This window comes from Melopsittacus undulatus, chromosome W (genome assembly GCF_012275295.1).
Source record: "Melopsittacus undulatus isolate bMelUnd1 chromosome W, bMelUnd1.mat.Z, whole genome shotgun sequence".
Lineage (NCBI taxonomy): Eukaryota > Metazoa > Chordata > Aves > Psittaciformes > Psittaculidae > Melopsittacus > Melopsittacus undulatus.
The window spans coordinates 321,828-345,330 of record NC_047558.1 but is presented as its reverse complement, the minus strand read 5'-3'; the positions used below and the strand labels follow the sequence as shown (position 1 = coordinate 345,330).

At 44.5% G+C, this 23,503-nt stretch overlaps 1 protein-coding gene across 3 annotated transcripts in view; it reads right to left on the bottom strand.

Moving 5' to 3' along the window:
• The window catches only part of LOC117438011 (zinc finger SWIM domain-containing protein 6-like), a 184,740-nt gene that overhangs the window by 44,013 nt on the left and 117,224 nt on the right, over positions 1–23,503 (bottom strand). Inside the window, exons 5-7 of one of the 3 annotated variants that reach the window (XM_034073351.1) lie at positions 3,522–3,701; positions 1,750–1,926; positions 1,317–1,463 (exon numbers count right to left, since the gene is read on the bottom strand). In XM_034073351.1, coding sequence (XP_033929242.1) covers positions 1,317–1,463; positions 1,750–1,926; positions 3,522–3,701 — 504 coding nt within the window. The remainder of the gene's footprint in view (positions 1–1,316; positions 1,464–1,749; positions 1,927–3,521; positions 3,702–23,503) is intronic. The other 2 variants (XM_034073352.1, XM_034073353.1) reach the window with 2 other exon arrangements.

Sequence of the window (23,503 nt, the reverse complement as noted above, 5' to 3'; positions counted from 1 at the left end):
CGCACAGGGAAAGGAACTTAGAATTATTGAATGTCTAGATACTGCATTAGCAACTGTGAATGAAAAGAAGCAGTACTAGGAACAGCACATTTGCAGCAAACCCTTCACCACCTGTCAGCAGTATGTATACACATTCACACACTGCCATAGCCTCCTCCCTTCTTACCTCCCCACTCTGAGAAGCTGGGAAACATGCAAAGCTTTTAAGGAAGCACATGTTAATGAAAGATATATTCCATGATAAAAACACTCAGAAAAATTCTCCTAAGTAATAATACAAAGTGCTTTTAAGTTTTATTCAAATCTAGGACCCTCAATAGTACTCAAAACTTCTTCCTTGGGTAGTGTGAAATGGAAATAGAGGCAGATAGGAACTGCCAGCATTTTTATTTTTTTTCCCCCCAGTTAGGTGTCTACCTTGTCTTCAAATTCTCAATGAAATTTCTGGGAAAACACCTGCACGTACACTTGAAAAAATTACACACATGACTTCACACTGATATTTTTTACCTACAATGCATGAGGATACACATGGTTAAGAGTAGCAACAAAGTTCTGAAATAAAATTTGAATGAAAGGTGTTCTTGTAGCAGCTGAGAATGTAATTCCAGTTTTCCCACATACATTCTTTAGAGTAATCCCTTTCTTCTTCCACTACCTCTTCAAGCTTATAAGAAAGTTCAGTGCAGGATTATTTTTGGTAGAATGTTCCTTCAAAAAATAGGGGTAGTGCTCAGAGGGACACCACAGAAAATTTTATAAAGCCAGTGTTTCAAAAATCTCATTTCCAGAAATGTGAATCTACTAAAGTTTTAAGCATCATAAGAGACTTTTAGAACAAACTGCCAAATTTGATGAATTTCTGTAGTTCAGACTTTGCCTTGTTGTTACCTTCAATGTCCTCTTTAGGCTTCCACCTCAGAAATATACAGTGCTGCTAAATTATACATCAGAGGAAAAAAAAACATTTTAAATACCTGAGGTGCCAAATGCAAAGCTTGTTTAAAAGTCTATAAATTACACAGGATGAATATTTACACTGTGTGACCAAAAAGCCTTAATGGGATAAAGGCACCATCATGTCAGACATATTGCAGAAGGCAGAACAGAGCCCTTGCCCTGCAGAGCTTACAACTCAGCTTAAAAATATCCCTCCAGCATCCAGAATGTGGCATTACCACTATGGTCATTTGGATGGAAGGGCTAAGTCACCTCTTTTGCTTTAGTTTCAAAAGCAGTTTTCTCATGCAGAGTTACAGTCCAGTGTTATTGTCACCTTACCACATCATTTGCCCTTCCCTCTTCCCCACATTTACCTTTCTTCTGAGCCTGGAACATTTCCAGCTGTTTCTGCTGCTGTCTTCTTAGCGTATTAACAATAGCAATAGCTAACCTCAGTGCTTCTCGTGGGTATCCATGAGATCGTAATGCATCCACCCTCGCACAGGCTGTAGGAACATGTTCTAAAATGGAGAAGATAATTGAGGAATAGCAATGCTTCCATGTCTAAAATGTCCTGTTTTGCTAGGTTACTCAAAAGAGCTTTTTTTCTTTGTTTTGTTTTAAAACTATGCAAGAGAGACTTAAAGGACTACTTCTGAGACAGCATTTCAAGGGAGCCTCTGTTCTTTTTGCCAAGCTTTTCATTCACCTCCCCATCATCCTCCCAAAATAATGCCATAGAAACTGAACAAAGCAGCAAGTCATGGAAACATGATGTCTTTTGTCTTTCCAAGTTTAGCCACTTACCATGCCAGAGGGGCCACCCCTGAGAGTCAAAGAGTGAGTATTCATTGTTGTCATGGTAACAGCAGTTGGTGTATAGGTCACTGCTGATAATGTGCTGTAAGTGGCTGTCCTGCCAGTGCAGATTGCATGCCTCAATGGCTCGAGTGAACACTGTCCGATGATGCCTGTTCGATGAATCTGTCATTTTCAGAATGATCAGAAAGCTGCATCAGCTTTTGCTCATTCATATGCGAATCAGTCATTCACAATAGTCTCATCTTCTGCCTATTCACCAACCTCCAATTTATGGCAACCTGCCTTGCCTGGCTCCTCAAGGATCAGACCACAGATGATATTTCACATACTATTACCCAACAGCTCAGACAAAGCATGTGCCATTCACTTTGCATTCAGAGAGATCTACAAACCAGCACAGCTAATGCTAAATAGGGCTTTGCAAAAGAAACATCTAGAGATTAAAGTCATTAAACAGCATATACAAAGCTCCCCTAAAAACAAACTAGAAAGTATATGGCACACAGTTACTCAAGCATCCCCAGCTTCTCTCCTTCCCAGACCCAGAGCTACTAGGATGAGGGACAGATAAACATCACATGAAAGGGTTTTAAATGTTCTCTTTGAGAAGTGATATTAACTTTGAGCATTTTCATAATTTTGTCATAAACATGTACAAATACTGCAAAGAACGCTAAGTACTGAGGCCATGGGACTGACATAATCCTTACTGGATATCTTCCTATGGCAAAAGTGCTCTGTTGATATGGTACTGTGTCTATGAATGTTGAAATGCCATGTCAGAGTTGCACAAGCCTGCCCAGGTTGGGCTAAATATCATAAGATCCAGAAAGTAAAACACCTCTGTAGGAAGTTATATGTTGATGAACTTATGTCCTCAGCTAGCTGCAAGATTTAAAAATGAACCAAGTCTATTTCCTTCAGAGGTCATCTTCCAAGAAAAAGCAACAAGGAAAACCTCATCTAAGCTCAAATCTGTCACCTCCCACAAGCATTTAATTTTAATTTTATCATGATTATATGAAATATGTGTCAAAATACTGAGGGTTTTGAGGATTATGAGGGTTTGATTTTGTTTTTTCCTCAGGTAAATATCCTTCATCTTCCTCAGTTATTAGCAAAGTAGCAATATTTGCTTGAATATGACTGAAGAAGGCTTCTATCAGATTTGATAATCACATTTTAAATTAGAAAGCATAATATTGAGTAAGAAGAGACACCTCCTCCAGGAAGGCAGTGTTGCCTCTGCATCCCCTCCCACTTGTCAATGCGGACTGCACATACAGAGCACATCCCACAGATAGCTGCTTTAGTTTCTCATGCACTCAGTCTAATGCCATTACAACAGATCTCCCTTTAAGTAAGGATCAAAGACTTTGTAACTGCAAACAAAATAAAAACCCCAACACCAGAAGGATATAAGATTATTTTTAAGCAAAGAAACAACAGGCTTTTACATGACATACTTCAGGGACATCCAATTTTCATGCAAAAAGTATTTAGAAGGACCAAGTGAAAAGTTAGAAGATCTAACTAAACACAAATACTTGCTTTGAAAAAAAGAAATGCAGTCCCAGCACAAAACCACTTCTATTTATCCTTTCTGCAAGGATAGTATTAGTGAAAATAGATTTGGCTGGTCAATCCTCAACAAGAAAGTTACTTGCCCCAGGAAATGTACTGAATTCTGCAAGGCTATAGTATATAAAATAAAGGCTATATTATATGTTGCAATCAGTGCATATATTTAGGCTCACCTTGGTTAGCATTTGCACCCTGAGGTAAAGCATTGGTTAAACTGGACAGCTCATTTCCATGGTTTCCATCTTCCCATGGGCAAACATCCACACTGTTCCATTTTTTCAGCTGTTTTAGCCAACTGGCCTTCTGCTCCAACTTGCAGTGGGGATTTAAGACTATACACATCCACAAAGCACCTGATTTTTTAAAAACATTGCTAAATTAGATTTTTTATTAAAAACACAGCAGCCAATGACTAATTGCAAACTTCTATACTATAACAGTTTTTCTCCCCTCAAAGACTATTTGTTTCCCAGCTATGCCTAACACCAGGGAGACTGAATTCCTGATGCAGAATCTTGGAGTTGGTGTGGCCTATCTAAAGCAGTTGAAAGACTGTATCAAGCCAACCTCCTCAATTAACAAGCATTAAGTGCATCATTTGTATTAGAAAATCCAAACTTCACAATGTATGGCTGTCATGGTTTGAGCATGTTTTGAGGGTGTTTTTGTTCAAGGTTTTTTCCAGCCAGGTGGAGGAGGGGAGTCCGGGAGGAAGGAGAGACAGGACACCTGACCCAGGCTAGCCAATGAGGTATTCCATACCATAGCACGTGATGCACAGGATGCATACTGGGAGGGAGAGAGCTGGAGGGGTGGAGCTCTAGAGGAAAATGGAGGAGGGAGCACGAGGTGCTCGGCTGGGCAGGGTGGAGTGAGTTATGGGTCGGTGGCTGGTGGGGTGTTGTATTCTTTTCGCTTGTTATTGGCTGTATCATTATTATTGTGTTATGCCTTAGCTATTAAACCGTTCTTATCTCAATCCGTGGGGGCTACATTCTTTGGATTTTCCTTCCTAACTCTCAGGGAGTTGGGGGACTTGGTTTAAACCACGACAATGGCTCATCAGACAGGAACATCAGTCAAAAGCAAAAAGTAGTAAATTACCCAAATTCTAATTTTTGTACCAAAGCAAATGTTGTTTTCTACAAACAGGAACTATGTTGTAACCTTAAGTCTTAAACTAACAATAGTATGTGTGCCTTTAACATAGTAGAATAAGCCAAACTGTTCTAACTTACTAATATACAGAGAGAAAGGAATGTTCGGCTGATGGGGGAAGGAACATCATGGGACTGATAACAACTAGGAAGACAGTAAATAAGACCAAGGATACTAGCCTTCAAGATAAGAGAACAGCACCCAGCATGGAGTGAGACTGGAACAGAACAGAAGCAAGGACATACCAGCTGCTAACTCAGCACTAGGACCTTGCAAGTGTGTGCAAGCACTGAGGTCATTCAGTAAACACAGTTAGGAAGACTATCGATGACCACCAAAGACCCCCCCACTCAGAAAGAAAGTGCATTAGGATGCAAATATTATAATTAGTTCTTAGAAAATCTTATGAATATGCATGGGCATGCTAAATATGTAGCTGCTGCCAGCAAGTACTGGGTGCACTCACCTTTGCAAAATGATTCACATGTGCACCCAGCACTGCAATAAAGAATGCTGCTTTCTAAAACTCCAAATTGAGTTAGAGAGTTTCTCTGCTTGACTTTTACAGTAACAGTGTATCTTACAGCTTCCCATTACAGGAACCAAACAAGTGCATTAGTAAGACATGTATCTTGTAAACACATACTTCCACACTCAAAGCCCAGCAGAAGTACTGCTGATCATATAACTCATTCCCAAACACATCTAGACCTCAGAGATTCAGTAAACACTGGTTTTGTGCAATCTAGTAGGAATTAGATATTTTTACTGCTACTACTTCAATAATTTGGTTACACTAGAAATTTTGTTTTACATTTGCTGTTTACAGAGCTCAAAGAGAAAGCTAATTTGCACTGTTGTTTCACATATACCATCACTTCAGAACCTGTTCCCTGACACTATATAGTAGGGCAGGCATTAATGCATGAGGGTCTCGAGCAACAAGTTTCAAATAGAAATATTTTTCTCTAAATCAGCTGCCTCTTCATCAGCATTCTTTGACAGAAGCATGAAGACATCTGAAAGCACTGTTTAGCTACAGTTCTTCTGTAATGAGCTAAGAGGCTCTTTAAGAATGTGCCTTATACACTACAAGAGATTTAAAGAATATGCTTAAACTATACAATCATCTTCATGACAGGCTGAAAAAAAAAACAAAACCAAAAACTCAGTATGTCAATATGCCACAGCACAGGAGCCAGTTGAAACAGAGCTTGATCCTTAAAGTTCCAAGTCTGTTGCTATTCAGTCCAACATGAAATGAGGAAGAAATATTGAAGAAATCTGAAAACAACAATATAAGATATGATACAGTGCGGAACACCAGAGAGACACTAAACCAGTGCAGATTATTACTGCATAGTAGTTACATACTGTAGTGCACATTGTTCTGTTGGGTTTTTGTTTGTGGGATTTTGTGGGGAGGTTTGTTTTAGGTTTTTTTTTTGTTGTTGTTGTTTGGCTTTTGTTGTTGTTTGGGTTTTTTTATGTGTCTGAAACTTGCCATGGGACTGAATAAAGCCAATACTGTTTTTCATGACCTTCTTTAGACAATCTTCAACACACTAACTCCCCAGAGTCAAATTACAGAATAGAATCATGTAGCAGTTTGGGTTAGAAGGGACCTTTAAAGGTCATCTAGTCCAACCCCCAGGCAATGAGCAGGGACATCTTTAACTTGATCAGGTAGCTCAGAGCCCCATCCAACCTGACCTTGAATGTTTCCAGGGATGGGACATCTGGGCAACCTGTTCCAGTGTTTCATCACTCTCATTATTAAAAAAATCTTATTTATATCTAGTCTGAATCTATCCTCTTTTAGTTTAAAACCCTTATCTCATTTTCTATCAAAACTTTTAGGGCCTACTAAAAAATTTGTCCCCATAATTCTGGCTCTGTCCTGGGTTCAGCAGTAGCAGTCATTTTTCCTCCTTCTTGGTAGCTGGTGCAGTGCTGTGTTTTGACTTTCGGGCTGGGAACGGTTGCTGATAGTACCTATGTTTTGAATTGCTGCTCAAATGTTTGGTTTGTCCAAGGCCTTTTCTGAGCCTCATGCTTTGCCAGGGAAGGAGGGGAAGCCGAGAGGAAGGAGAGACAGGACACCTGACCCAGGCTAGCCAAAGAGGTATTCCATACCATAGCACGTCATACCCAGGATGTAACCGGGAGAGACCCGGAAGGGCGAGAGCTCTGGGGGGATGGAGGAGGTATCGGTCAGTGCTCGGTCGGGCAGGATGGGGTGAGTTATGGGTCGGTGGCTGGTGAGATGTTGCATTATCTTCACTTGTTATTTGCTTTATCATTATTATTTGTAGTAGTAGTGATTATTCCTTAGCTATTAAACTGTTCTTATCTCAACCCATGGGGGCTACATTCTTTGGATTCTCCTTCCTAACTCTCCAGGAGTTGGGGGAGCAAGGGGGGGGGGGAGCAAGGGGGGGGGGAGTAAGAGCACAAGCTGTGCGGATTGGTTTTAAACCACGACAGGCTCTTGTCCAGCTTTTCATCCACCAGTACCACCAAGTCCTTGTGCACAAGGCTGCTTTCAATCCCTTCATCCCCCAGCCTGTATTGATGCCAGGGATTGCCCTGACCCAGGTGCAAGACCTTGCACTTTGCCTCTTTGAACCTCATAAGGTTCACATGAGCCCACTTCTCTACGTTGTCCAGGTCCCTCTGAATTACATTACAGCTGGTTCTTATTATTAAGCATTAAGCATTCAGCGCTGCCCAAGACAAAAGGACTATATTATTTGCAATGTACAAAACAAAAGTGAAGATGGGGCATATTGGAAAACCTTGTAGAATAGTTATCTTGGGCTTGCTTAATTATTTTCAAAACCAAATATTGCTTTAGGGCACTGAGTAGACACTGTACCTCTCAGCATCTAACAAAAAAAACCCAGACAATTAAAAAATTTGTAAACAGACTGCTGGTATTTTTAGATTGAAGGAAAAGCAAAGTGGAATATCTTAACCACATGAGGTATTTCAATCATCCAGCAAGACAGAATGCACACTACTAAATACACCATAACCCTACAAAATGAGTTGCCTTATTTTTGCATTTCAGAAACACCACTGCAAAGGAATTAACTTGCCTTCTTCAGAAGCTCCACTACGCATGTAATACATATAGGAGGCAGGAAAGGGAAGAGATACCTAAAAGCACCCAAATCCTTTAAAAACGTAGAATCATAGAATAGTTAGGGTTGGAAAGGACCTTAAGATCATCTAGTTCCACCCCCCCTGCCATGGGCAGGGACATCTCCTACTAAACCAGGCCACCCAAGGCTTCATCTAACCTGGCCTTGAACACCGCCAGGGATGGAGCATTCACAACCTCCCTGGGCAACCCGTTCCACTGCCTCACCACCCTAACAGTAAAGAATTTCTTCCTTATATCCAATCTAAACTTCCCCTGTTTAAGTTTGAACCCATTACCCCTTGTCCAATCACTAAAGTCCCTAATGAAGAACACCTCCACAGCATCCCTGTACCCCCCTTCAGATACTGCAAGGCTGCTATGAGGTTTCCATGCAGCCTTCTCCAAGCTGAACAGCACCAACTTTCTCAGCCTGTCTTCATACCGGAGGTGCTCCAGTCCCCTGATCATCCTCGTGGCCCTCCTCTGGACTTGTTCCAACAGTTCCATGTACTTTTTATGTTGAGGAAACCAGAACTGCACACAGTACTCCAAGTGAAGTCGCACGAGAGCAGAGTAGAGGAGCAGAATCACCTCCTTTGACCTGCTGCTCACAATTTTTTTGATGCAGCACAGGATATGGTTGGCTTTCTGGGCTGTAAGCGCACACTGCTGGCTCATGTTCACTTTCTCATCAATCAACACCCCCAAGTCCTTCTCTGCAGGCCTGCACTGAATTTCCTTTTTGCCCAACCTGTAGCTGTGCCTGGGATTGCTCCCACCCAGGTGTAAGACCTTGCACTTAGCATGGTTAAACTTCATGAGGTTGGCATCAGCCCACCTCACAAGTGTGTCAAGGTCCCTCTGGATGGCATTCCTTCCCTCCAGCGTATCAACTGCGCCACATAGCTTGGTGTCATCAGCAAACTCGCTGAGGGCATACTCAATTCCATTGTCCATATCACCGACAAAGATGTTAAACAAGACCAGTCCCAAGACCAGTCCCTGAGGGACACCGCTCGTTACTGATCTCCAGCTGGACATTGAACCGTTGACCACAACTCTTTGCATGAGGTCATCCAGCCAGTTCTTTATCCACTGGGAAGTCCATCTTTCAAATTGATGTCTCTCCAATTTAGAGACAAGGATGTCATGTGGGACAGTGTCGAATGCTTTGCACAAGTCCAGGTAGATGACATCAACTGCTCCACCCCTGTCCATCACTTTTGTAGCCCCGTCATAGAAGGCCACCAAATTGGTCAGGCAGGATTTCCCCTTAGTGAAGTCACCCTGGCTGTCACCAAGCACATTTCTCTTTTTCATGTGCCCTAGCATGCCTTCCAAGAGAATCTGCTCCCAGATTTTGCCAGGCACAGAGGTGAGTCTGACTGGTCTGTAATTCCCCGGGTTGTCCATTTTCCCCTTCTTGAAAATGGGGGTTATATTTCCCTTTTTCCAGTCGTCTGGAACTTCACCTGTCTGCCATGATTTTTCAAATATGATGGCCAGTGGCTTTGCAACTTCATTCGGCAGCTCCTTCAGTACCCACGGATGGATTTCATCAGGTCCCATGCACTTGTGTACATTCAGGTTCTTAAGATGGTCTCGAACCAGATCCTCTCGTAGAGTGGGCCCAAGGTCTATATTTTCACAGTCCCTGCCTCTGCCTTCCAAGACTTGGGTGCTGCGGTCAGAGCCTTTGCCAGTGAAGACCGAGGCAAAGAAGTAATTCAGAACCTCAGCTTTCTCCAAATTCTCTGTAGCCATTTCTCTCGAAAGCTTCCGGAGGGGGCCTACGGTGTCCCTAGTCTGTTTTTTAGCTGCTACATACCTATAAAATCCCTTCCGGTTATCCTCAACATCCCCAGCCAAGTTTAGCTCCAATTGGGCCTTAGCTTTCGTAACCCGGTCCCTAATTTCCTGGACAACATCCCTATATTCATCCCAGGCTGCCTGTCCTTGTTTCCACCTTTTATAAGCCTCTCTTTTCTTGTGGACTTTTCTCAGCAGCTCCTTACCCATCCAAGCGGGTCTCCTGGCCCTCCTACTGCACTTCCTTCTAGTCGGGATGCAACACTCCTGAGCTTGTAGCAGGTGATCCTTGAATATTAACCAAGAGTCTTGGGCCCCCTTGCCCTCTAGGGCTACATCCCATGGAACCTTGCTAAGCAGGTTCCTGAAGAGGCCAAAGGCTGCTCTCTTGAAGTCCAGGGCAGTGAGCTTGCTGCATGCTCTTCTCACTGTCTTGAGGACCTCAAATTCGACCATCTCATGATCACTGCATCCAAGACTTCCCTGGAGAGTCACATTTCCAACGAGCCCTTCCCTGTTGGTTAGCACGAGGTCAAGCAGGGCACCTCTCCTCATCAGCTCCTTTATTGCTTGCAGAAGGAAGTTGTCTTCCACACAATCGAGAAAACTCCTGGATTGCTTCTGCTGGGCCGTACCGTCGCCCCAGCAGATGTCAGTGTGGTTGAAGTCCCCCATTAAGACAAGGGCCTGTGAGTGTGAGGCTTTTCCTATTTGTCTTTAGAGTTCTTCATCCATAGGTTCCTCTTGATCAGGCGGTCTGTAACATATCCCTACAGTAATGTGTCCCATCACTGATTTCCCCTTAACCCTGACCCACAAACTCTCTGTTGACTGATCTCCTGTCCCCAGAGAGAGTTCCATACTCTCTAGCCTATCCCTAACATAAATGGCAACTCCCCCTCCCCTCCTACCGGGCCTGTCTTTTCTAAAAAGCCTGTAACCTTCCATTCCAACGCTCCAGTCAAAGGAGCCATCCCACCATGTTTCTGTGATGCCTATTATATCATAGCCCTGTAGATGTGCCCACATCTCTAATTCCTCTTGTTTGTTCCCCATGCTACAGGCATTTTTATAGAGGCGTCTGAGCCGAGCTCCAATAAGGTTGGCATCAGCGTGTCAAGGTCCCTCTGGGTGGCATCCCTTCCATCTAGCATATCAACCAAACCACACAGCTTGGAGTCATCAGCTAACTTGCTGAGGGCGCACTCAATCCCACTGTCCATGTCACCGACAATGATTTTAAACAAGACAGGTCCCAACACCGATCCCTGAGGGACACCACTCGTTACTGGTCTCCAGCTGGTCATTGAACCGTTGACCACAACTCTTTGCATGCGGCCATCCAGCCAGTTCTTTATCCACCGGGAAGTCCATCTATGAAATTGATGTTTCTCCAATTTAGAGGAAAGGATGTAATGGGGGACAATGTCGAACACTTTGCACAAGTCCAGGTAAATTACATCAACTGCTCTACCTTTGTCCATCAGTTCCATAGCCCCATCATAAAAGGCCACCAAATTGGTCAGGCAGGATTTCCCCTTAGTGAAGCCACCCTGGCTGTCACCAAGCACCTCGGTTTTTTCATGTGCCTTCCAGGGGAATCTGCTCCCATATTTTTCCAGGCACAGAGGTGAGACTGACTGGTCTGTAGTTCCCCGGGACATCCATTTTCCCCTTCTTGAAAATGGGGGTTATATTTCCCTTTTTCCAGTCATCGGGAACTTCACCTGTCTGCCATGATTTTTCAAATATGATGGCCAGTGGCTTTGCAACTTCATTCGCCAGCTCCTTCAGGACCCACAGATGGATTTCATCAGGTCCCATGGACTTGTGTACGTTCAGGTTTTTAAGATAGTCTTGAACCTAATCATCTCCTACAGTGGCCCTAGGGTCTTCATTCTCACAGTCCCTGTGTTTGTCTTCCAAGACTTGGGTGGTGTGGTCAGAGCCTTTGCCAGTGAAGACTGAGGGAAAGAAGTAATTAAGAAACTTCTTTGGTTTAAAGAGGGAAACTATGTCAAGCATAACTATGTTGTTAGCAGTGACTGTCTCAGAAATCGACAGTATTTTTATGCAAATGAAGCACAAGGACAAGTGTATTTCTTATAAACACAACATAAACAACTTAAAATTTCAATAGATCAACTTCACCCTGCTCCTGGTGACTTTAGGGTAAGCTGCATGCACATTTGAGATCTCATGCAGCTTTCATGACTACCAGATTCCCTGCAGAAAGAGGAGTGCAAGACACTACTCCCCCACTGAGAAAAGAATGGAACAGAAAGAGCCTCAGACTCAGCTCCTTTAGAGCTACAAAGGCTCATCAACAGGGAGGGGCTGGTGGGGAATGTGAGGCAGGATGGCAGCCTTGGCTGCAGTGACCATGAAATGGTGGAGTTTGAGGACCTCAAGGTGGTGATGATTGTTTTCAGTAAGCTCTCTACCCTGGACTTCAGGAGATCAGACTTTAGCCTCCTGAGGGAACAGCGTGGTGGAATACCATAGGATAAAGCCCTAGAGGGAGGAGGGGCCAAAGAAAGCTGGATAATATTCAGTGATTGCCTCCTCCAAGCTTAGGAGTGATGCATCCCAACAAGAAGGAAATTGGTAAGGAACATCAGGAGGGAGGCCTGTGTGGAAGAAGGAGCTCCTGGAAAAATTCCAGCTTAAAAAAGAGGCCTACAGAGGGTAGAAAAGAGGACAAGTGTCCTGGGAGGAATAGAGAGAAATAGTCAGAGCAGCCAGGGATCAGGTTAGGAAAGCTAAAGCACTGACAGGACTCAATCTGATGTCCTGGGTTCAGATGTAAGTTATTTTGTTCCTTCCTAGTAGCTGGTGCAGTGCTGTGTTTCAGCTTTAGTCTGAGAACAGTGTTGATAACACACTGATGTTTTAGTTTTTGCTAAGTCATGTTTAGTCTGAAAAAGGACTTTTCAGTTTCATGCTCTCCCAGTGAGGAGTGGCACAGGAAGCTGGGAGGAAGCAGAGACAGGACACCTGACCCAAACTAACCAAAGGGGTATTCCATACCACAGCACATCATGCCCAGTATAGAAACTGAGGGGAGTCACCTGGAAGGCCCAGATCGCTGCTATGGTCGGGCTGGGTAACATGGTAGGTGGTGAGCAATTGCATTGTGAATCACTTATGTTTATTTTTTCCTTGTCCCTTTTTAGTTTTATATTCTGTCCCCTTGTTATTTCCATTATTATTAGTAGTAATAATAGTAGTCATAGTTTTATATTACACCTTATTTATTGGACTGTTCTTATTTCAACCCATGGAGTTTGCATTCTTTTGATTCTCCTGCCCATCCCGCCTGGAGTTGAGGGGGGGAAAGGGTGTGTGTGAGCAAATGGGTGCATGGTTCTGAGGTACCAGCTGGGTCTAAAACACGACATCTGGCCAAGGACATTAAGGGCAACAAGAAAAACTTCATAGGTACATTGGAGATAAAGGGAAGACAGGGGAAGGAAATGGAAGACATGGTCACCTGGGACATGGAGAAGGCCAAGGTACTGTGACTTTTTTGCCTTGATCTTCACCGGCAAGAACTTCAGCCACACTGCCCAAGTCACAAAAGGCAAGGGATGGGACTTGGAGAAGGAAGAAATGCTTGCTGTTGGAGAAGATCTGTTTCGAGATCATCTAAGGATCCTGAAGGTGCATGGGATCTAAGGAGATACATCCATGGGTCCTGAGGAAAATGGCAGATGTAGTTGCATTTGAGAATTCTAAAGGTTTTGGATGGACTTTGGATACCCTTGAAACCTGCCTGCTGCTTGTGCTGGGGATCAGCATGTTGGCACATATACAGCATGTGTTTAACTATCCCACCCTGAGAATGCCCTATTTCGTCTGATCTCGAAAGTTAAGCAGGGTCGGTTTGGGTCTTGTCTAGGGTTAGACAACGATAGAGGAGGACCACCAAGAGATTTTCCCTGAGGCTGGACAGTCATGAGTGGCAGGATGTGTGGGATCGTATGAGTAAGTATCTAGGCCAGTGGGCCCCTCCAGTGCTTTGGAACTTCAACACCGAACAAGCGTGAAATCCAGAAAAATAAGCAGAACACTTAAATGAGTTGTGCTGTCATCCTGGTAATACCAAAGAGGGACAACTTGCCAAACGTGCTGGGGCTTAGCGTATGTCTACAGAGCCCTGCTCAACACAATCCAGCACCTTAAAGGGAAAAAGATGTCTTTGGATCTGATGGCAAAGCAACAGACAACACAGCTACTCAAACCACAAGCACTGCAGCCACACCAACCCTGACAACAGACACTGCAAACACTCCAACTCCAGTGACAGACAATGCAGCTAAAGCAAAGAACCAATCCATGCCAGTATCCGTTGCCACTGTGAGAAAAGGGAAAAGCAAACAAGAGTCACAAAGAGCAACCCATTCAGTGAAGACATATGAAGAACCAATGCACGTACTACAGGAGATGGCATCTGAACAAGAGCTATTAATACAAGAATCAGAGGAAGAGAAAGAGGTGACTTCTTGATCTTGGACCTCAACCGAGCTGCAGAGTATGCAAAATTATTTCAGTCATCTTCCAGTGGAGCACATCGTCACCTGGTGGCTCTGATGCTGGGACAATGGGGCCGAAGGCCAAGAACTACAAGGTAGGGAAGCCAAGCAGCTGGGATCACTTGCTAGGGAAGGGGGAATTGACAAAGCAATTGCAAAAGAGAAACTAGTCCTCAGCCTCTAGAGGCGGCTCTTGGCAGCTGTGAAGGAAAGCTTTCCCTACAAGGACAGTATCATATGTTGCTCAGGCAAAAGGACCACGATAGAGAGAGGCATCCAGTCTCTGAGGGAATCAGACATTCTAGAGATGATTGTCATGGTTTAAACCCAGCCACACAGCTCGTTCAATCACTCCCCCCCTTTCTCCCCCAACTCCCAGAGAGCTGGGGAGAAGAAACCAAAGAATGTAGCTCCCACAGGGTGAGATAAGAACAGTCCAGTAACTAAGGTATAACACAAACCACTACTGCTACTACCAGTGAAGAGAATACAACACCTCACCACCCGCCGACTGATAACTCACCCCACCCCACCTGACCGAGCCCTAGCCTTTTCGGGTAACTCTCAAGTTACATCCTGGGCATGACGTGCTGTGGTATGGAATACCTCTTTGGCTAGCCTGGGTCAGGTGTCCTGTCTCCCCTCTTCCCTGGCAGAGCATGAGACTCACAAAGTCCTTAACCAGAGTAAACATTTGAGCAGTAACTAAAAACATAGGTGCTATCAGCACTATTCCCAGGTTCAGTAGTAGCAGCCATTTTTCTGTCTTAGTAGCTGGTGCAGTGCTGTGTTTTTGACTTTCAGCCTGGGGACAACGCTGATAACACCAATGTTTTTATTTGTTGCTAAGCCATGTTTACTCTGACCAAGGACTTCTCTGAGTCTCATGCTGTGCCAGGGAGGAGGGGAAGTTGGGAGGAAGCAGAGACAGGACACCTGACCCAAACTAGCCAAAGGAGTATTCCATAACACAGCACGTCATGCCCAGTATATAAACTGGGGGCAGTTACCCGGAAGGGATAGATAGCTGCTCGGGTCATTCTCGGTATTGGTTGGTGGGTGGTGAGCAGTTGTATTCACTTCCCTTTTTATTTCCCTTATCATTATTATTATTGGTGGTAGCAGCAGTGGTTGGTGTTAGACCTTAGTTACTGGACTGTTCTTGTCAACCCATGGGAGTTATAGTCTTTCAATTCTCCTCCCCATCCCTCTGGGAGCGGGGCAAGGAAGGGGGGGAGTGAGCAAGAAGCTGCGTGGTTCAGGGTTACCAGCTGGGCTTAAACCACAACATATCATATACCCACCCATTGGTATCAATGACCTTGAGTGAGGCAGCACCACCTACAGTGGATGAATTGAGTTTTCAACTCTGACGTTCACAGACAATCTCACCCCTTCCATCATTTCAGCTGTGGAAAAACTCCTGACCCAGGAGTTCAAACAACTGAGAGACGATCTATCTGATCTATCCAGCTCCCCACGTGTAACACCCCCCATCTCAGTTATTAACAGAAGGCGCCCTATTGCCCAAGAGAGAAGATTTAGGAGGAACCTGTCAAGGGCCACCCTATGGGGTTTTCTTTTTATGGTTTTACCTGCGGGATAACAGAGAAGACATAAGAAAGTGGGATGGAAAATCTATCTCAGCTCTGCAAGAATGGGTACATGAACTGAAGAGGAGAACAAAGGTCAAGGACGATCATCCCATGGAAGTTGCTAAAGTCTTTGGTGAGCAGCTTCCCAAATGGAGTGGAAGAGCTGATTTTACTCCATCTCCTGTGATAAGGAATTCTAATCCCTTTCTACAAGACGTAAGTGGAGAATCTTGTGATCAGTATTAGAGGGGCCCTGCCTCCTGTGTGGATCAGATAGCCTGGCACATCAGTCCCACAGTATAAGGCTCTAGTAGATACTGGTGCACAATGTACCCTGATGCCATCAAGCTGTCAAGGGGTGGAACCCATTTGTGTTTCTGGAGTGACAGGAGGATCCCAAGAGTTGACTGTACTGGAGGCTGAAATCAGCCTGACTGTGAGGAAATGGCAAAAGCAACCCATTGTGACTGGTCCAGAGGCTCCAGTCATCCTCAGCATAGACTACCTCAGGAGAGGGTACTTCAAAGACCCGAAAGAGTACCTTTGGCTTTTGGTATTGCTGCTTTGGAGACAGAGGAAATTGAGCAGCTGTCCACCTTGCCTGGTCTCTCAGAGGACCCTTTTGTTGTGGGGTTGCTGAAGGGCAAAGAACAACAAGTGCCAATCGTGACCACAGCAGTGTACTGGCGGCAATGTCACACCAACCGAGACCCCCTGATTCACATCCATAGGGTGATCTGTAGACTAGAGAGCTAAGGAGTGATCAGTAGGACCTGCTTACCCTTTAATAGCCTCATATGGCCAGTGCAAAAGTCTACTGGAGAGTGGAGACTAACAGTAGACTCTCATGGTTTGAATGAAGTCACACCACCACAGAGTGCTGCTGTACCAGACATGCTGGAACTTCAGTCTGAACTGTAGTTAAAGGCAGCCAAGTGGTATGCCATAATTGATGTTGCCAATGAATTTTTCTCAATTCCTTTGGCTGCGGAGTGCAGGCCAGTTTGCTTTTACTTGGAGGGGCGTCCAGTCCAGTCTAACAGGAAGTAGAGACTAACAGTAGACTATTGTGGCCTGAATGAAGACAAAACACTGAGACAAAGAAATACAAAATGAAGTATAATCTTTTGTAAAAAAAAGTAAAATCAGTTCTGCTTTGTGGTTAAGTAACGTGGAGCTTGGTAGCTTTGCAACAACAGCAATGGGTAAGAAATTTGTGGTAGATGATAGTGAAGGAGTATATAAGGTAAATGTTTTACAATAAGCAGCTAGAGCTGAGTAGTGGTTGCTGGCATGACAACGGGACTTTTCAAACCTAAAGTTCAGCCAAAGGATGAAGTGATGAAGAAACAATGATCAGGGGTCCCAAAAACCACTACCACGTTGTTGTGGACATGCGGGAAGGGGTGTGGAATTATGTAAAGCAGTTCTCGCAAATGTTCTGAATATGTATGAAATTTACTAGAAATGTAATGAATATGTATGTTAAGCAAAAATATAATCACAGTCTGTTTGATGCTCAGACAAGACACATTAGGAGAAGATATCCCCAGTGTCACCCAATGCTGCAATAAAGAAAACCTACTTGTCAACTTAAAATTTGTTAGAAAATTTTTAGGAAGTTCTACAATAAACCACTATTGAGTGCTGGTGTACCTGACATGCTAGAACTTCGGTCTGAACTGGAGTCAAAGGCAGCCACGTGGGATTCCACTACTGATATTTCCAATGCATTTTTCTCAATTCCTTTGGCAGCAGAGTGCAGGCCACAGTTCACTTTTACTTGGAGGGGCATCCAGTACACTTGGAACCAACTGCCCCAGGGATGGAAACACAGTCCTACCATCTGCCATGCACTGATCCAAACTGACCTGGAAGAGGGGCAAGCTCCAGAACACCTACAATACATTGATGACATTATCATGTGGGGTGATACAGCTGAGGAAGTTTTTGAGAAAGGGAAGAAAATAATCCAATTCCTGCTGAAGGCTGGTTTTGCTATAAAATGGAGTAAAGGTCAAGGGACCTGCATAGTAGATTCAATTTTGGGGAATAAAAAGGCACGATGGATGCTACCAGATCCCCACAGATGTGATCAACAAGATAACAGCAATGTCTCCACCAACTAATAAGAAAGAAACACAAGCTTTCTTAGGTGTTGTGGGGTTCTGGAGAATGCACATCCCAAACTACAGTCAGATTGCAAGCCCTCTCTATCGCATGAGTTGGAAGAAAAGTGATTTCAAATGGGGCCCTGAGCAACAACACGCCTTTGAACAAATTAAATGAGAGATAGTTCATGCAGCAGCCCTTGGACCAGTCCAGACTGGGTAAGATATGAGAAATGTGCTCTATACAGTAGCAGGGAAGAATGGTCCTACCTGGAGCCTCTGGCAGAAAGTTCCAGGGGATATTTGAGATGGTCCCATCTGCTTTTAGAGCTGGGGATACAGAGGATATGAGGACAGCTATACCCCAAATAAAAAAGAAATACTGTCAGCCTATGAAGGGGTCCACGGAGCTTCAGAAGCAACTGTCACTGATGCACAGCTCCTCCTGGCACCCTGGTTGCCCATTCTGGGCTGGATGTTCAAAGGCAGGGTCTCTACACATCATAGAGTAATTGGGCTGCACTAATTACACAACGAGCTCGAATAGGAAATCCCAGTTGTCCAGGAATTCTAAAAGTCATCATGGACTTTCCAGAGTGCAAAAATTTTGGAATGTCACCAGAGGAGGAGGTGATGCGTGCTGAAGAGGCCCCACCATATAATCAACTGTCAGAAAGTGAAAAGCAGTATTCCTTGTTTACTGATGTGTCCTGCCATATTGTGGGAAAGTGTCAGAGATGGAAGGCAGTTGTATGGAGTCCCCTAAAACAAATTGCAGAAACTCCTGAAGGAGAGGGTGAATTGAGTCAGTTTGCTAAGGTGAAAGCCATCCAGCTGGCCTTGGACATTGCTGAACAAGAAAAGTGGCCAGTACTTTATTTCTATGGTGGCAAATGCTCTGTGGGGGTGGTTGCATCAATGGAAGCAGAGCAACTGGCAATGCAGAGGGAAACCCATCTGGGCTGCTTCACTGTGCCAAGATATTGCTGCCCGGTTGCAGAACCTGGTGGTGAAGTTGTGCCATGTGGATGCTGATGTACCCAAGACTCAGGCCACTGAGGAACACCAGAACAGACAACATGTGGATATAGCTGCTAAGATTGAAGTGGCTCAGATCTAGATCAGCAATATAAGGGTGAATTATTTTTAGCCCAGTGGGCCCATGACACCTCAGGCCATGACGGCAGAGATGCAACATGTAGATGGGCTCGTGATAGAAGAGTGGACTTAACAATGGACAGTAATGCACAGGTTATGCACGAATGTGGAACATGCTGCAGTTAAGCAAGCAAAGCACTTAAAGGCTCTCTGGTATGGAGGATGATGGCTAAAGTATAAATATGGGGAGCCCTAGCAGACTGACTGTATCAAACTGCCACCAACACGTCAAGGCAAGCATCTTGGGAAAGGCTGGTTGGAAATGCGATGATCCAGGGCAGCCTCGATTGCAGCAAACATGAGATGGTTGAATTTGAGATCCTCACGACAGTGAGAAGAGTGCGCAGCAAGCTCACTGCTCTGGACATCAAGACAGCAGATTTGGCCTCTTCAGGAACCTGCTTAGTAAGGTTCCATGGCATATAGCCCTAGAGGTGGAAGCAAGGACAGGCAGCATGGGAAGAATACAGGGATGTTGTCTGGGAAGCAAGGGACCAGGTTAGGAAAGCTAAGGCCCAGTTAGAATTAAACTTGGTAAGGGATGTGAAAGATAACAGGGATGGATTCTATAGGTACATTCCAAATAAAAGACTAGGGACAATGTGGGCACTCTCCGGAAGCCATTGGGAGAACTGTCTACCCCAGATGTGGAGAAGGGTAAGATTCTTAATGAATTCTTTGCCTTGGTCTTCACTGGCAAAGGCTCTGACCGCAGCACCCAAGTCTTGGAAGGCAGAGGCAGGGACTGTAAGAATGAAGACCTGAGGTCCACTGTAGGAGAGGATCTGGTTCAAGATCTTAAAAACCTGAACGTACACAAGTCCATGGGACCTGATGAAATCCATCCACGGTTCCTGAAGGAGCTGGCAAATGAAGTTGCAAAGCCACTGGCCATCATATTTGAAAAATCATGGCAGTCAGGTAAAGTTCCCAATGACTGGAAAAAGGGAAATATAACCATCATTTTCAAGAAGGGGAAAATGGATGACCCGGGGAATTACAGACCAGTCAGTCTCACCTCTATGCCTGGCAAAATCTTGGAGCAGATTCTCCTGGAAGGCATGCTAAGGCACATGAAAAACAACAAGGTGCTTGGTGACAGCCAGCATGGTTTCACTAAGCGGAAATCCTGCCTGACCAATTTGGTGGCCTTCTATGATGGGGCTATGGAACTGATGAACAGGGCATAGAGCAGTTGATGCCATCTACCTGGACTTGTGCAAAGCATTAAACACTGTCCCACATGACATCCTTGTCTCTAAATTGGAGAGACATCAATTTGACAGATGGACTTCCCAGTGGATAAAGAACTGGGTGGATGGCTACAGGCAAACAGTGGTGGTCAATGGCTCAATGTCCAGTATCTGAAGGGGGGCTGTAGGGATGCTGGGGATGAACTATTCATTAGAGACTGTAGTGATAGGACAAGGGGTAATGGGTTGAAATTTAAACAGCAGAGGTTTAGATTGGATATAAGGAAGAAATTCTTTACTGTTAGGGTGTTGAGGTACTGGAATGGGTTGCCCAGGGAGGTAGTGAATGCTCCATCCCTGGCAGTGTTCAAGACCAGGTTGGATGAAGCCTTGGGTGATATGGTTTAGTGTGAGGTGTCCCTGCCCATGGCAGGGGGGTTGGAACTAGATGATCTTAAGGTCCTTTCCAACCCTAACTATTCTATGATTCTATGATTCTATTAATTTGTCATGGGTTCAGCCGTAGCAGTCATTTTTCTCCTTGTAGCTGGTGCAGTGCTGTGTTTTGACTTCTGGGCTGGGAACAGTTGCTTGACAGCGAGCATATTTTGAGGTTCTGCTGGGGTGTTTTTGTTCAGGGCCTTTTCTGAGCACGTGCTCTGCCGGGGAGGAGGGGAGGCTGGGAGGAAGGAGAGACAGGACACCTGACCCAGGCTAGCCAATGAGGTACTCCATAGCATAGCACGTCATGCCCAGGATGCAAATGGGGGAGAGCCGGGAGGGGTGGAGCGCTGGGGGGAAATGGAGGAGGGAGCATGCGGTGCTCGGCCGGGCAGGGTGGAGTCTGTTATGGGTCGGTGGCTGGTGAGGTGTTGTATTCTCTTCACTTGTTGTTTGATTTATCATTATTATTTGTAGTAGTAGTGGCAGTAGTGATTTATGTTATACCTTAGCTATTAAACCGTTCTTGTCTCAATCCGTGGGGGCTACATTCTTTGGATTCTCCTTCCTAACTCTCCGGGACTTGGGGGAGCAAAGGGGGGAGTGAGTGAGCGAACTGTGCGGATTTTGGTTTAAACCACGACAGACTTTCAAATATTGGGATACACATTTACCAAAGGCCACCTGGTTGGTCAACACTAGAGGATCTGCCAACAGGGCTGTGCCAGCCCAGTCAGAATTTTTACATACAGTAGAGGGTGACAAAGATCCTGTGGTCCACATAAAGAATTTGCTGGGGAATACAGTCTGAGTTATTCCTGCTTCAGGTAAAGGCAAACCCACTTGTGGAATTGCTTTTGCTAAGGGACCTGTGCATTAGAAAGGGTGTGTTTAGTAGGGCAAGAGAGGTTCTCCTCCCCCTCTACTCTGCCTTGGTGAGGCCGCATCTGGAGTATTGCGTCCAGTTCTGGGCCCCCCAGTTCAAGAAGGACAGGGAATTGCTTGAAAGAGTCCAGCGCAGAGCCACAGAGATGATTAAGGGAGTGGAACACATCCCTTATGAGGCAAGGCTGAGGGAGCTGGGTCTCTTTAGCTTGGAGAAGAGGAGACTGAGGGGTGACCTCATCCGTGTTTACAAATATGTAAAGGGTGGGTGTCAGGATGATGGATCTAGGCTTTTTTTCAGTGATATCCAGTGGTAGGACAAGGGGCAATGGGTTTAATCTGGAGCATAGGAGGTTCCATGTTAACATCAGGAAGAACTTCTTTACTGTAAGAGTGACAGAGCACTGGAACAGGTTGCCCAGGGGGGTTGTGGAGTCTCCTACGTTGGAGATATTCAAGGCCCACCTGGACAAGTTCCTGTGTGATGTACTCTAGGTTTCCCTGCTCTTGCAAGGGGGGTTGGACTAGATGATCTTTCGAGGTCCCTTCCAACCCTTGGAATTCTGTGGTTCTGTGATGGGTAATGCGGGAAGATGGGGAAGTCCGATGTGTACCTCAAGGGGATTTAGTTTTGCATAAAACAGCCAATGAACTCGATTATATGCTATTGCCTACTAGATAACACTTTTATAGCCCATCAGGAATTACTTTCACCATTATTCCTCAAATCCATGAAATGTAATTTTACCACAGGAAAGAATACCCTCTTAGAAAATTGTTGGGGGTCAAGCATGGGTGCTTTAACAGGCTTACAGCAAGCTGTGAGAAAGTGAACTTATGACCCCAGGTTAAAAGAAGAAGTGTCAAGATCAGCAAAACAGGAATGCAATAACAGGATGCCAGTAATTGCAGAAGCATGATGTAACGCTAAGCTGAAGCGAAGGTGTGAAACCAATCAGGAGAGGTAAAGGGGAGCGTGTATCCCTCGTGGGCAAAGTGAAGCAGCCAATCAAGTAATGCGTGATCGCGTGTAAGACAGTATATTAAGAGCAGCCTTGTAATCAATAAACGGAGCATTTTGTGCACCTACATCGTATCGGTGTTTTCTCCCCTCCACCTGGCCGCGGCAGAAAATAGCTCCCATTTACTGTCATACTCCAGCCTCATATACCCTCAGTTTGAAATACTATTATGTCACATGCAAATAACCTTCTACTATTTGTAAAGAAGGAGCAAGGAAATCATCCTCAAAGAAGATGGACACAACCCATCTTTTGCACAACAGCAGCCTGGCTTCATTTGTCAGGGAAATTAACTTGACAGCAACAACTGAGACACTCCATTGTCATCCATAACTCACGACTTAGAGTACCAAAACTGTCTTGTGATGCTAACTCATAAGTACTCTTAATTTAGTGTCTCCAACACCATAAATCAGTCAAATACACTGACATATATTAACAGCTTATTCTGTAAAAGAGCTGTAACCTCAAGTGCACATGCATTTTGTAACTGTTACGGCAACCACACCATGGCAGCTAAGACTAAGCAAACTGATAGTAAGAAAAGGATTATCACTTAAGCAAAGACAGTCTACTGGACATGAATATGACATAGTTGTAGACACAAGTATGTGCAAGATCACCCATAAGTCCAACAATTAAAGGCCAAGAGAAATGGTGCAAAGCATTGTGCATCCCTTCTCCTTTGAAACATGTCATTCCTACAGCTTTCATTTCAAGGCCAGAAATGTAATATGTTCATCTGATTAAACTATGAAATTTGAAGATCCAGGGCATTTGTACTCTCCTTAGCTTTAAGGCAGAACATGATTCAATTAGATCTTCACATACCCAAAGAAATGATGTAAATATGGATTGGCACTCAAATTTCAGAATTAAATCCTTGCTATGCCATTTTGAAATACCATAAAAAAATGGGGAAAAGTGACTATTTCTACTGCATAGTGGATCCTAAAAAGGGATTGCATGAAGTATGCATATCTAGAAAAATAGTAATAAAACACAGAAACTGTAATGAATGCTTAACTTTAGTGATTTGTTTTCATGGCAGCCCTTAAGTAGTTGCATGCAATCTGGCATAAGGAAGAAATTTCTCTAGG